General features: G+C 46.2%; 1 protein-coding gene across 1 annotated transcript; it reads left to right on the forward strand.

Annotated features, from left to right (window-relative positions):
* Nucleotides 1-1,288: 1,288 nt before the first annotated feature.
* LOC308417136 (uncharacterized protein) lies at nucleotides 1,289-11,954 on the forward strand (the record flags this gene model as incomplete). The annotated part of the gene is made up of 2 exons (XM_080912267.1): nucleotides 1,289-1,680; nucleotides 11,402-11,954. 2 exons carry the CDS (start codon nucleotides 1,289-1,291, stop codon nucleotides 11,952-11,954), a joined length of 945 nt encoding a protein of 314 aa, XP_080768393.1.
* Nucleotides 11,955-13,373: the final 1,419 nt, after the last annotated feature.

The raw sequence follows: 13,373 nt of genomic DNA on the forward strand, positions 1-13,373 counted from the left end.
TCTTTCTACATATCCACTGACCTACACACACACACACATACACACACACACACACACACACACACACACACACACATACACACACACACACACACATACACACACACACATACACATACACACACATGAAATAAATAACTATGAGAAAATACAGAGACATGTTGGGATGAAGAATTACAGATAGAATGTGAGGGAGTAAAAGCATTATAAACATGAATGAAATTGTCAACAACAACAAAAAAACCCAATGTTTTATTATTTTTACAAATAAAAAAGAAAGCCACCCACATCTGGAGTGGCCCACTTGGCTATTTCTTCTCATGACAGGAAGGCAGAAACCACAGCACTGTACCTGCTAGCCCTTTTCACAGTAACAAGGATCCACTTATGAGAATGGAGACACCACCCCTGGGCCCATCTCAGCATAACTGCACTGGAGTAGTTTCCAGCACCTGAATTGGAGACACAGCCAGTTCTCAGCAGAAAGAACCTCTGCCCCATAAAACCCAGATGAGCACAGCGGCAAACTCTAACCGGCAACAGCCCCAGAGTGGGCACTGAGTGGAAAAGTGAGAAAATGCCCACTGGCCTGATAGGGAAAGGGATCCCGTTGTAGGTATGAAAATGGGGTAAGTTTGCACTCACAGGAGAACACGGGGAACACCTCCCCAAAAGACTGATGTAGGCATGAAGAAACCGAGGCAGAATAAGCCCAGGAGTGTCTTATTTAATTTGTGTGTGCCGTGTTTACAGAGACCAGCCAAGTGTCATCCCTACGACCAAGGCAATGATGCATTTGCTTTCTTCTTCAGTGTTTCCAATAAAACACCATGGGGGACTTGAAAACTAGAATGTAAAATAAATGTCACCAGGGAATAGTCAACAGTGAAAGTATGTACAGGTGACCAAGATGGTGTTCTTATTAGTCGCAATGTCAACAGTGACAGTAGACAACCATTACACTGGCCTCTTGAGGAATATCAATAACCGCCTGGAACCCAGGCTCCAACAACAGGGAGGAGACAAAAAAATAAAAAACAGGAACAGAAATATAAAAAACAAAAACAAAGAGAGGGAAGCTCCGCTGAGCCAGCAGGAAGCCATTCCAAGAGGGAAACTTGACAATCTGGAGGATCACAGAAATAGTCACAAGGAAGTGACTGCAGACAGACTCGCACCTGCCCTGGGCAGGTATATAAAGGCCCCAGGCTCAGGAGGCTCACATCTGCACACCTTCCTCTCCACCTTCTCCTCTCACCTACTCCATCCTCAACCACACACCAGAACAATGACCTGCTGTGGCTGTTCAGGAGGCTGTGGCTCCAGCTGTGGGGGCTGTGGCTCCAGCTGTGGGGGCTGTGGCTCCTGCTGTGGGGGCTGTGGCTCCAGCTGTGGGGGCTGTGGCTCCTGCTGCTGCAAGCCTGTGTGCTGCTGTAAGCCCGTGTGCTGCTGTGTACCCACCTGTTCCTGCTCCAGCTGTGGGGGCTGTGGTTCCTGTGGAGGCTGTGGGTCCTGTGGAGGCTGCAAGGGAGGTTGTGGCTCCTGTGGGGGCTGCAAAGGAGGCTGTGGCTCCTGTGGGGGCTGCAAGGGAGGCTGTGGCTCCTGTGGGGGCTGTGGCTCCTGTGGAGGCTGTAAGGGAGGTTGTGGCTCCTGTGGGGGCTGCAAATCTAGCTGCTGCCAGTCCAGCTGCTGCAAGCCCTGCTGCTGTCAGTCCAGCTGCTGCAAGCCCTGCTGCTCTTCAGGTTGTGGGTCTTCCTGTTGTCAGTCCAGCTGCTGCAAGCCCTGCTGCTGTCAGTCCAGCTGCTGCAAGCCCTGCTGCTCTTCAGGTTGTGGGTCTTCCTGTTGTCAGTCCAGCTGCTGCAAACCCTGCTGCTGCCAGTCCAGCTGCTGCAAGCCCTGCTGCTGTCAGTCCAGCTGTTGCAAGCCCTGCTGCTGTCAGTCCAGCTGCTGTGCACCGGTGTGCTGCCAGTGCAAGATCTAAACCTCTGATGGTAGGCCTTCAGTTCTCTCAAAGCTCCATGCCATATCTAGTGTTCCAGACTACTTCCTCTCCACAGACTCTCCTCTTGATACTTTAACTTCAACCCCCACCTTTTAGCCACGTTCTTATCTCCTTCTCTGGTACAACCCTCCCACTGGGTCTTATCTCCACCCTCCCTCTGACATAAGGTACTTTTACAAGCCCTGAAAATGGCCCCATGTAAAGGTAGCTACTCATCTGATGGCCACAAGGTGTCACTGTCTGCCCTTTTGAGGATGCTGAGATCCAGAGTTTGACCCACACCGGCTGTGCTTCAGATTGATGAGAGACTGTTTTCAGTGGGTTCTTCAGCTTCCAGACCTTGAATCTTCCAAGGAACTTCTTCCCTTTCCCCCATGACTTCTTTTCTAAGAACTTCCTGTTGCCTCCTACTTCACCTGCTTAAATAAACTGATAAACAAATTTCTTTTGTGTGTGAGTGTACATGTTTAGAAGAGGCAGTGTGTTCAGATATGCGTGAGTATGTGAATATGTGGAAGACACAGGTCAGTCTTGGTCACCATTCCTCAGCAGCCATTGTGGTGATTAGTTGTCATCTTGTGCGGGATTATCTGGATCATGGTTAACCTCTGAAAATGTCTATGAGGACCTGCCTTTAACACTTGAAATGATGTGGGAAGACACACCTTAATTGTGAGGCGGGGGTGGGGGGCTACTCTATGTGCAGGGTATTCTGGTCTGTATAAAATGAAGAAAATGAACTGAGTACTACCATTCCTTCATCCACCCTTCTCTCTGCATTCTCGTGGTTAACGGGTGTGACGAGGGGCTCCCTTGGTTTCCCTTGATCTGTAAGCCCAAATAAACCCTTTCTCTCCCAAGCTGTTTTTTCTGGGATATTTTATCACAGTGACAGGAAAGACAGCCATTCACCTTGTTTTTTCGAGGCAGGGTTTCCACTGGCTGAAACCTGGAACTCTGGTTAGGCCAGACTGTTTGGTCACTGAGCTCCAAGTGTCCTCCTGTCTCTACCTGATAGGAAAATGACCAATCACAAACGAACACAAAGAATTTCTCAATGTTATTTTCATGTGAGTCAATCAAATAAACACAAAGTGCTTTTGTGGGCCTTGCAGTCTCATCGAAGTAAAGCAATCCTGTGCACAGCTTCCAACACACAGACTCCATCTTGGGTACAGTAACCACTAGAAATAAGTGGCTCATTAACTGTGCATTGTGTGGCGACAAAGAGCTCCCAGAAGGGTGGTGGGGTTTGACTGAAGAGGTGTGAATAAAGTGGAATGCTTGTCGGCAGTTAGAAACATCCCACTATCTTTCCACGGAACAATATAGATGAATCTCAAAGGCACCGACGTTGCTAACTGAGAAACAGAACAAGATGTAGAATCACTGTGGATGTGGATAAACAAGCTGGGGAGGTGGATCCAGGCAGATCTGGGGGCTTGCTGTCCAAAATAGTGTAGCCTACTTAACCAGTTCCAGGTCAATGAGAGACACTGTCCAACAAAACAAGATAGAAAGAAATAGATAAATGAAAGCCAAACTGTCTGCTGGCCTCCTACATACACACATACACACACATGCATGCACACATACATGCACACATACACAAGAACACAAAACCCTATGGAACTCAGAAACTTAAAATTGCAATGGTATCAAAGTACTTTCATGTAACAGATCTGGCCCATTTGGAGGAGAGTAGACTGAAAGCTTCTGAAAAGTCTCGTCAAAATCACCAAATTAGTTGCAGCTCTAAAGAGACTAAAGGTAAATCAAAACTAAACTAAACTAGACTAAACTAAAACTCAGTCTTGAGAGAACAAGACAGTGACTGAGATATCAGTTCAGATATCTGTAGACAACCACAGGTCATTCAAGAGATGTCACATAGCTGAAAAATCTGGTCATACATACATACAGTCACATAGAAAGTGTGGGTACCAGCATACAGCCATTTTCCTTATACAAAGCTAACTGGAAAGACCCCACATGTTTATCAACAGCAAATGAATAAATACAATATGGAAGACCCAAATGACTATCATTGAGCAGGAAATACTCACTGGTCAGTTCCAAGGGTGGAACCATTCCTTAGGCAAAGGGTCCTGAATTGAGTAAGAATAGAGGAAAGGAACCAAGAGGAAGCAAGCATGCAAGCACGCATTCATAGCCTTCTGTTCTTGACTGTGGATGTGATGTGACCAGCTGTTTGAGGCTCCTACCTTTGAATTCTCAACAATGACACATTGTAACCTGGAACTGTCAGCTGAAATAAACCTTTGTATGCCCTCAGGATAATTCACCATCATAACAACAGAAACAAAACTAGAATAGGCAGATACAATGGGACACTCTCATGGGGAAAATGAGCAAAAACCTCAGATTCAACAGGCACTGTGAATCAATGCACAGAGATTCAGAACACAGACAGGCACATGGCCTCCCCAGAGGAAAATATAACTGACCTCCTAAAAGAGCAGATTATCAGGGCAATGCCTGGAAGCTCTAAGGAAAACAACCATTCCTGTGGAGTGGTATCCCCAGACAGAGAGCATCATTCTACTTCCCTACCAGGCTGGGACATTCCCTAGCAGGTTCTGGGATTGAGCACATGATGCAGGAAGAAAGGAAGCTGAGCCCCACAGAAAGGACAGCATGTGGAAGCAGCAGGACTAGAGTCCTTGGAAGCATGTGGGTGTGTCATTAAACAAGGATTTTAAAGTGTGGAAAACACCCATATCATATGGGTGGCTGGGCTGGGCTACAGCAGCTTCCAACTCTGACCACACCCTCAGGTGGGAAAGCTAGAGATAGTGGGCATGCAAAGTGCTGTGTTTACAAGTATGGAGGGGCTGCCAATGAGGGAAGACTGTGGGCTAGGGTGCTGCTCAGGATACAGCACTGGCTTCCATACCAAGCACAGTGAAGTAAAATGGAAGAGGAAACTCTCTGTCTCTCTGTCTCTATCTCTGTCTCTGTCTCTCTCTCTCTCTCTCTCTCTCTCTCTCTCTCTCTCTCTCTGTGTGTGTGTGTGTGTGTGTGTGTGTGTGTGTGTGTGTGTGTAAAACTTCTGAATGAATCACAGAAAAACAAGACCTCCCCTGAAAAAACTTAAAATCTCACCAGGTATGGTGGTGCATGGTTTATTCTCACCGTTCTCTGAAGGCAGAAGCAGTGATCTTTTGGAGTCAAGGCCAGCCAAGCTCCACAGAGGAACCATGCTTGAGAGAGAGAGAGAGAATGGCAGACAGAGCTGGGTCTCCACCATCAGGACTCAGGGCCAGCCTGCCCACAGAGAGCTGAGCACCCAGCCAAGCCTCAGAAGTGCTCTCCCACCTGAGCCCATGGAGACAGAGCCTGGTCACTGCCATCAGAACTCACTGCCTGCTCTCAAAGAGCCGAACACCCAGGAGCAATCTCCATCTTGAGCCCTTGGTCCCTCAGACCCACAGGAGAGACAAGCTAGAGTCAGAAACAACAAGATCACCTAATATCACAGATAACAAGATGGCAAGAGGCAAGCACAAGAACATAAGCAATGGAAACCAAAACAACCTGGCAACATCAGAACCCAGTCCGAGCTGCCTCCATGGCCCAGCCCTGTCCATGAAACTCCTTTCCTGATGGTTTTATACCTCCTGGTTCTTTGCCTCTGTCCTGAGGTGTTTCTTTACCCCCAAAATCCCACATAAATACAACTCTACAGCCCGATCGCTTTTCATACAGGTTTATATATTCAACTCTCAACCCACAAACCCTCTACACAAGATTACATCAAATAGACAAAGATACAAACTGCTCTTCTATATGAGATACTAGGCCTATAAAATCCTTAATGTTCATAGCTATTTCATGCCAATTAATATCACCTGGGTCTAGCTGGTCCTTGGGAACCTCCATCTTCCCACAACCTCCACCCTCATTCTCTGACCTCCTCAGACCTCTCCTCTCTCCACTTCCCTTGGCACACCCAGTCACTGGCTTTCCTTTATTTTACTAATTAAAATGGAAAGGTTCACCTCTTCAGTAGAGCCCTTCTTGAGGAAGTGGAATTAACATTAAAATACAGCTTCAGTACAATCTACAGCCATGAGATTCCACCTCACACCAGTCAGAATGGCTAAACTCAAAAACTCAGGTGATAACAGATTCTGGTGATGATGTGGAGAAAGAGGAACACTCCTTCATTGTCGGTGAGATTACAAGCTGGTACAACCACTCTGGAAATCAGTCTGGTCATTCCTCAGAAAATTAGACATAAATCTGAAGACCCAGCTATTCCATTCTTGGGCATATACCCAAAAGATGCTCCAACATCTGACAAGGATACATGCTCCACCATGTTCATAGCAGCCTTATTTATAATAGCTAGAAGCTGGAAAGAACCCAGATGTCCTTCAACAGAGGAATGGATACAGAAAGTGTAGTACATTTACACAATGGAGTACTACTCAGCTATTAGAAACAATGACTTTATGAAACTCCTAGGCAAATGGATAGAACTAGAGACTATCATCCTGAATGAGGTAAGCCAGTCATAAAAGAACACACATGGTATGCACTCACTGATAAGCGGATACTAGCCTCAAAAAACTCTGAATACCCAAGAAACAATTCACAGACCTTATGAAGCTCAAAAAGAAGAAAGGCAAGAATGTGGATGCCTCAGTCCTTCTAAGAAGGGAGAACAAAACACTCATGGGAGGAAATACAGGGACAAATAGAGGAGCAGGGATTGAAGAAAACATCATCCAGAGACTGCCTCACCTGGGGATCCATCCCATATACAGCCACCAAACCCAAGCACTATTGCTGATGCCAAGAAGTGCTTACTGGCAGGAACCAGATATGGATGCCTCCTCAGAGGCTCTGCTAGAGTCATAGATACAGCTGAGGATGCTTGCAGCTAAACATCAGACTGAATACAGGGACCCCAATGAATGAGCTAGATAAAGGACGGAAGGAGCTAAAAGGGTTTCCAACTTCATGGGAAGAACAACATTATCAACCAACCAAACCCTTCACAATTCCCATGGACTAAAACACCAACCATTGAGCACACATGGAGAGACCCATGACTCCAGTTGCATATGTAGCAGAGGAAATCATTGTCTGGCATCAATGGGTGAAGACGCCTTTGGTCCGGTGAAGGTGCATTTTCCTGGTGTGGAAGAATGCCAAGACACTGAGGTAGAGAGGGTGATTGGGAGAGAGAGCACCTTCATGGAAACAAGTGGAGAAGATGGGGGGATAGGAGTGGGGGGAATAAAGTTTGAAATATAAATACATAGAATATCCAAAAAAATTTTTTTAAAAAAGGACTCTGAAAATTCCATCTAAGATCTAAGAGACTGGACTGGAGAGATGGCTCAATGGTTAAGAGCACTGGTTTCTAGAGGTCCTGAATTCAATTCCCAGCAACCACATGTGACTCAGCACCATCTGTAATGGGATCTGATGCCCTCTTCTGGTGTGTCTGAAGACAACTACAGCGTACTCACATACGTAAAATGAATACATCTTTTTTTTAAAAATGATCTAAGAGAACGGGAAAGTTAAGAGCAGTGGCATGAGTTAAGAGTCGTCGTCGTGGGCTACAAGTCAAGAAGACCTGTCTCGAAAAAAACAGAAAGGGGGAGGACATTCTGAAGAATCGGCTCAGTGATTAAGAGTGCCTTCTGCTTTTCTCCCAGAACCCAGATTTGGTTCCTAGCACCCACCCTGAGCAGCTCACATTTGCTTGTAACTGTGAGAGACCAAATTTTGGGGGTTCAGACTCTGTCTTAGACAACCTGACCTAAGACTGAACGTGAGTTAACAAACAGGCTGATACCTAGCACCAGCTTCCTAGCTACCCCCAGGTAAGACCTGTGTCTAGCACCAGTTTCTGGGTTATTCACCAACAAATCTGCACCTCCAGGTTACAAGCTCACCCCTGACACTTCAGTTCCTAACAATCACCAACCAGGAGAAAAACAGAAATGAAGTTTATGGTTTGAGTCCCAGTACCAGCCAATTAAGTTAAAGGACATAATGCTCTCCCCCCGCACCATCCCCCCATCAGATGTGTATCAAGCTAGATACTCCCTTCTTGCCTCTATAAATGCTTGCCTAAAACTAGGCTCAGGGCCCCACCTTCCTGCTGTGACAGAGTTGTCGGGGAGCCCAAGATCAAAGTTAAATAAAGAGGTTTCTTGGTGGTCTTTTTGGGGTTCACAAAACATTTTCTGGCACAACTGCAGATCTATGAGATCTGGTGATAGCCCCATTGGTACAGTGCTGGCACCACATACATGAAGCTCTGGGTTCAATCCCCAGCACCTCATTAACTAGGTCAAGGTCATCCTCCACTAAACAGCAAGGTCAAAGCCTGGGACAAATTAGATCCAGAAATGAGATTGGAGAGATGGGGGGGGGTGATAAAGAAAGAAAACAGAGAGGGGTTGATATTGAAGTAAGACAGTTAAATGCAAATGACTGTAAGAACAAGTTTGAATAACTCGGCTGGTAAACAGCTGAAGCCTAAGACTGGGGGAGTGGACTTTGCACAGCAACTCAGCCTCAGTCTGCTGGGGAGGAACAAGGGCACAGGAAAGAAGAGAAGGGGGATGGGCCAGAACACCACAGCTGTACATCTCCCTATCAGGGCAGCTCCTGGAAGGAGGTACGGATAAAGCTACAGAAATCACCTGGAAGGAGGACTATCCTGTTTATGTGTACTATAGATGAGTCTTATATATATAGACTATAGATGGAGCCTTAAATTCCAGAATTAATTTTTGTTCATTTTGTAAAACAGGATCTTACTGTGTGCTTCAGGCAAGCCTTGAACACACTCTCCCCTGACTGCAGCCTCTCTCTCTCTCTTTAAAAAAAAAAAAAGATTTATTTTATTTTATTTGTGTGCATACACACTCACATAGGTGCAGTTGCCTTTGGTGGTCAGAAGGTGTCAACTCCCCTAGTGCTGGAGTTACAGGCAGTTGTGAGCACCTGATATTGGTGGGGAAAACTGAAGTCCTCTGCAAGAACACAAGGGTTGGTTTTTGTCTGTTCGTTGTTATTTATTTTCTATTTGATTTGGTTTGGTTGTTCAAGAACAGGTTTCTTTCTGTAGCCCTGGCTGTCATGAAACTAGTTCTGTTGACCAGGCTGAGTTTAAAAGTGTGAATCACAACCACCTTACTGCAGCAAGTGCACTTAAAAACTGATCTATCTCTCCAGGCCCTGAGGTATCTGTTTCCACTGCTGCTGTAACAAGTAACTACCTGCAAACTGTTCCTCCCACCCCTCCGCATACATGCTGTGACACACACACACACACACAGAGAGAGAGAGAGAGAGAGAGAGAGAGAGAGAGAGAGAGAGAGAAAGATGGCTCAGAAGTTAAGAGTACTTGCTGCTCTTGCAGAGGACCCAGTTCAGTTCAGTTCCCAGAACCCACATGGTAGATCACAACTATCTCTAACTCCAGATTCAGGAGATCAGCTACCCTCTTCTGAACTCTGCAGGCACAAGGCATACTCACTGTACACTACACACATGTAGGCTGTGATGGCTGTTCTTGGTTATCTACCTGACTATGTCTGGAATGAACTAAAACCCAAGCAATTAGGTACATCTGTGAGGGAGGTTTTTCTTTTTTTCTTTTTTCTTTTTTTTTTTGATTGAATTATTTGAGGTAGGAAGACCCACCCTAAATCTAGATGTTTTGAGGTGGCAAGATCCAAGTTAAAACTGAGGACACTTCTGCTGGTGATGGCCTATATAAAGGACTTGGGGAAGAAGCATTTGCTTTTTGTCTATTGGTCCTTGCTCTTGATGGCAAGTTTATTCCTTCACTAGTACTAGAGCCTACCTTTTCCGGATTCTGACATATACTAAAGACCAGCTGAGACATTCAGCCTTGTGAACTGAGCAAATCCTGGATTCCTGGCTTTCCTGTCAGGAGGCAGACATTCTTGGAATAGTCAAACCACTATATACAGATTCATTCTATCAGTTCTTCGTTTCTAGAAAACCCTGACTAATGCACAGACAAAACACTTAGAAACATAAAACAGACGATCTTTCAAAAACAAACTTTAAAAGAGAAAAGGAACAGAAGAGGTGAGGAGATGACTCAGTAATTGGTAAATTACTCAGTAGTCAAGCATGAGAATCTGAGTTTTATTTCCAGAAACCACATACAAAAGACATGCAATTGTGTTCCTGCAATCCTGCTGCTGATGGGTTGGAGATGGGCAGGTCACTGGCCGGCCAGCCTAACCTAATCATCCAGCCCCAAGCCTGTGAGAGACCCTGTCTCAAAAAACAAAAAAGGGTCAGGCTGTAGTGACACACACCTTTAATCCCAGAACTTGGGAGGCAAAGACAGGAGGGTCTCTGTGAGTTCAAGGCCAAAATGGTCTTCAGAGCAAATTCCAGGAACTATAGATAGACTTTAAAATGTTAGTAACGTTAACTAAGGTTAGAAAAAAAAAAGCAACAAGAAGAAACAATAAGAGGTAGGTGGCACCCAAAGAACAACACCTAAGATTGTCCTCTGGCCTCCACAGGTACATGTAACATATGTGTACCAGAAAGAGACAGAGACAGAGAGCAAAAGAGGAAACGATTTGCTACTAAAAGTTAATGGAAAGTGGCGCCCACCCCCAACATAAACATTGCTATACTCAACACCCAAGAGCAAGTTCCCCAAAACAACCCAGGACTGAACAATTTCTGCCATATACAAACTTTTGCATAGATAGACAGTTTGAGAGAGGTTCATCTTCTTACGGTGGCTGGGGACCATGTGTATTGGGTACTGAATGTGCCAGGCACAGCAGGAGGGGAAAGAGCCACAGAGCAGTCTGATGTAGGCTGTTCAAAAGCTATCTGTCAGCAAAGCCAGCTTGAAATGTATGAAGCAAAATAAAACCCCTCAATCGGGATGTAGCCTCTGGCCAACACAAGCATGCACATACCTTAATGCATTCCCACACATGTACACACACACACACACACATACACACACACACACACACACAAAGACATTGCATGCACATACACAAGCAAAAAATTAATTACTTAAATACAGACAAATATAAGGCTATATTTTATTGAAATGAGCTGGACCTTTTGGGGCCTTGATCCACTCTGAATTCAAATTCAACACCAGAGTTGGACTTTCCAGGCAACAAGCCAAAGGTGGTGCATAAGGGGATGATAGCTGAAGGAAAACAAGAGAAAGTGGCCTAAAAATGGCATAAACAGGAACCAGGAAGTGATCACATGCCAGCCTCACACCTGACCTGGGCAGGGATATAAAGGCCCAGGCTCAGGAGGCTCACATCTGCACACCTTCCTCTCCACCTTCTCCTCTCACCTACTCTATCCTCAACCACACACCAGAACAATGACCTGCTGTGGCTGTTCAGGAGGCTGTGGCTCCAGCTGTGGGGGCTGTGGCTCCAGCTGTGGGGGCTGTGGCTCCAGCTGTGGGGGCTGTGGCTCCAGCTGTGGGGGCTGTGGCTCCAGCTGCTGCAAACCTGTTTGCTGTTGTAAGCCTGTGTGCTGCTGTGTACCCACCTGTTCCTGTTCCAGCTGTGGGGGATGTGGCTCCAGCTGTGGGGGGTGTGGCTCCAGCTGCTGTGTGCCTGTGTGCTGCTGTAAGCCTGTGTGTTGTTGTGTGCCTGACTGTTCCTGTTCCAGCTGTGGGGACTGCAAGCCCTGCTGCTGCCAGTCCAGCTGCTGCAAGCCCTGCTGCTGCCAGTCCAGCTGCTGCAAGCCCTGCTGCTGCCAGTCCAGCTGCTGCAAGCCCTGCTGCTGCCAGTCCAGCTGCTGCAAGCCCTGCTGCTGCCAGTCCAGCTGCTGCAAGCCCTGCTGCTGTCAGTCCAGCTGCTGCAAGCCCTGCTGCTGTCAGTCCAGCTGCTGCAATCCCTGCTCTTGCCAGTCTAGCTGTTAAAAGCCCTGATGCTGCCAGTCCAGATGTTGCAAACCCTGTTGTTGCCATTCTAGATGCTATGCTCTAGTGTGCTGTCAATGCAAGATGTAATTTTTTACTATGCCGGGCTTTGACCAGACAAATATGACCCCTGTTAGGAATTCTATCCTAGGCTTTGCTTATGTTTCCTGCACACTAAGCCAGTTTCCCCCACTAGTTCTGTCTCTCATCCTTTGTCCTTTCCAAGCATGAACATTTTCTTTTGTCTTCTTGTTGGCCCAGCTGCTGCAAGTATAGTTTTGGCTCTTATCAGGGTTACTTGGCCAGATCTTTCAAGTCTAGTTGCTTAGGCCTTGGGGTCAAGAAGAATATCTTTCAGAGCTCCCCTGCCACCTCTGTAAATCATCTCTGGACATTTATACAAGGAACAGTCTCACCCTTAACACAGGGCTATCCCTGGAGCAAGGGCCCTCCTCAACCTGCTCACTCAGCTACTAGGAACTTTGATCTCTGCCTTTTAGACATCTAATAAAGCCACTACCCAGCACCCTATTTCTGCATTTTGTGTGCTTTTCTTTGGTTGGAGAAGGATGCATTAGGATAGCACCTGTGGCCACACTGCATTTCCAGTACATCATAGGCCAATGAACTAAGTGCCCTACTTGGCACAGCTCCACCACACACTACAGATGATAGGCAGAAGCGTCAATGACAGCCAGTCAGCCCTTACTGTACAATTCCCCCATGCATCTGAGGAAAGCAGAGAAAATTATGGGAGCACATCATCATCTTCTTTGCTGATCGGCTTGGGTAAGGTTGCTATCACAAAATGCCACAAATACAGAGGCTTATCAACAATAAAAGAAATTCTTCTCAAATATGGAAGGTTGTTCAAATGTGGCAGAATTAATGCTCGTAGGTCTGTCTGTCTTTGAGGTGTGTGTGTGTGTGTGTGTGTGTGTGTGTGTGTGTGTGTGTGTGTGTGAGTGTGTGTCTGACACATGCGCCTGACAACAGGTGCATACGCAGGTGAATGTATATGCAGAAGTCAAAGGCCATTGCTAGATGTCTTCCCTGATTTCTCTCCTATTTACCTCTTGAGACATATCTCTCCTTGAGTCCAGAGCTCACTAATTCTAATAGGCTGGCCAGTGGGCCCCATAGATCCATACCCACTCTCTTAGATAGGGTTTCTATTGCTGAGTAGAGATACCATGACCATAGCAACTCTTATAAAGAAAAACATTTAATTAGGGCTAGCTTACAGTTCAGAGGTTTAGTCCATTATCATCATGGTGGGGTGTAAGGTGGCACACAGACAGACATGATACTGGAGAAGGAGCTGAGAGTTCTACATTTGGATCAGCAGAAAGAGAGAGTGAAACTGGATCTGGCTTGAGTATCTGAAACCACAAAGTGCATCCCCCATGACACACATCC

The sequence above is a fragment of the Micromys minutus genome (assembly GCF_963924665.1).
Source record: "Micromys minutus genome assembly, chromosome: 2".
Lineage (NCBI taxonomy): Eukaryota > Metazoa > Chordata > Mammalia > Rodentia > Muridae > Micromys > Micromys minutus.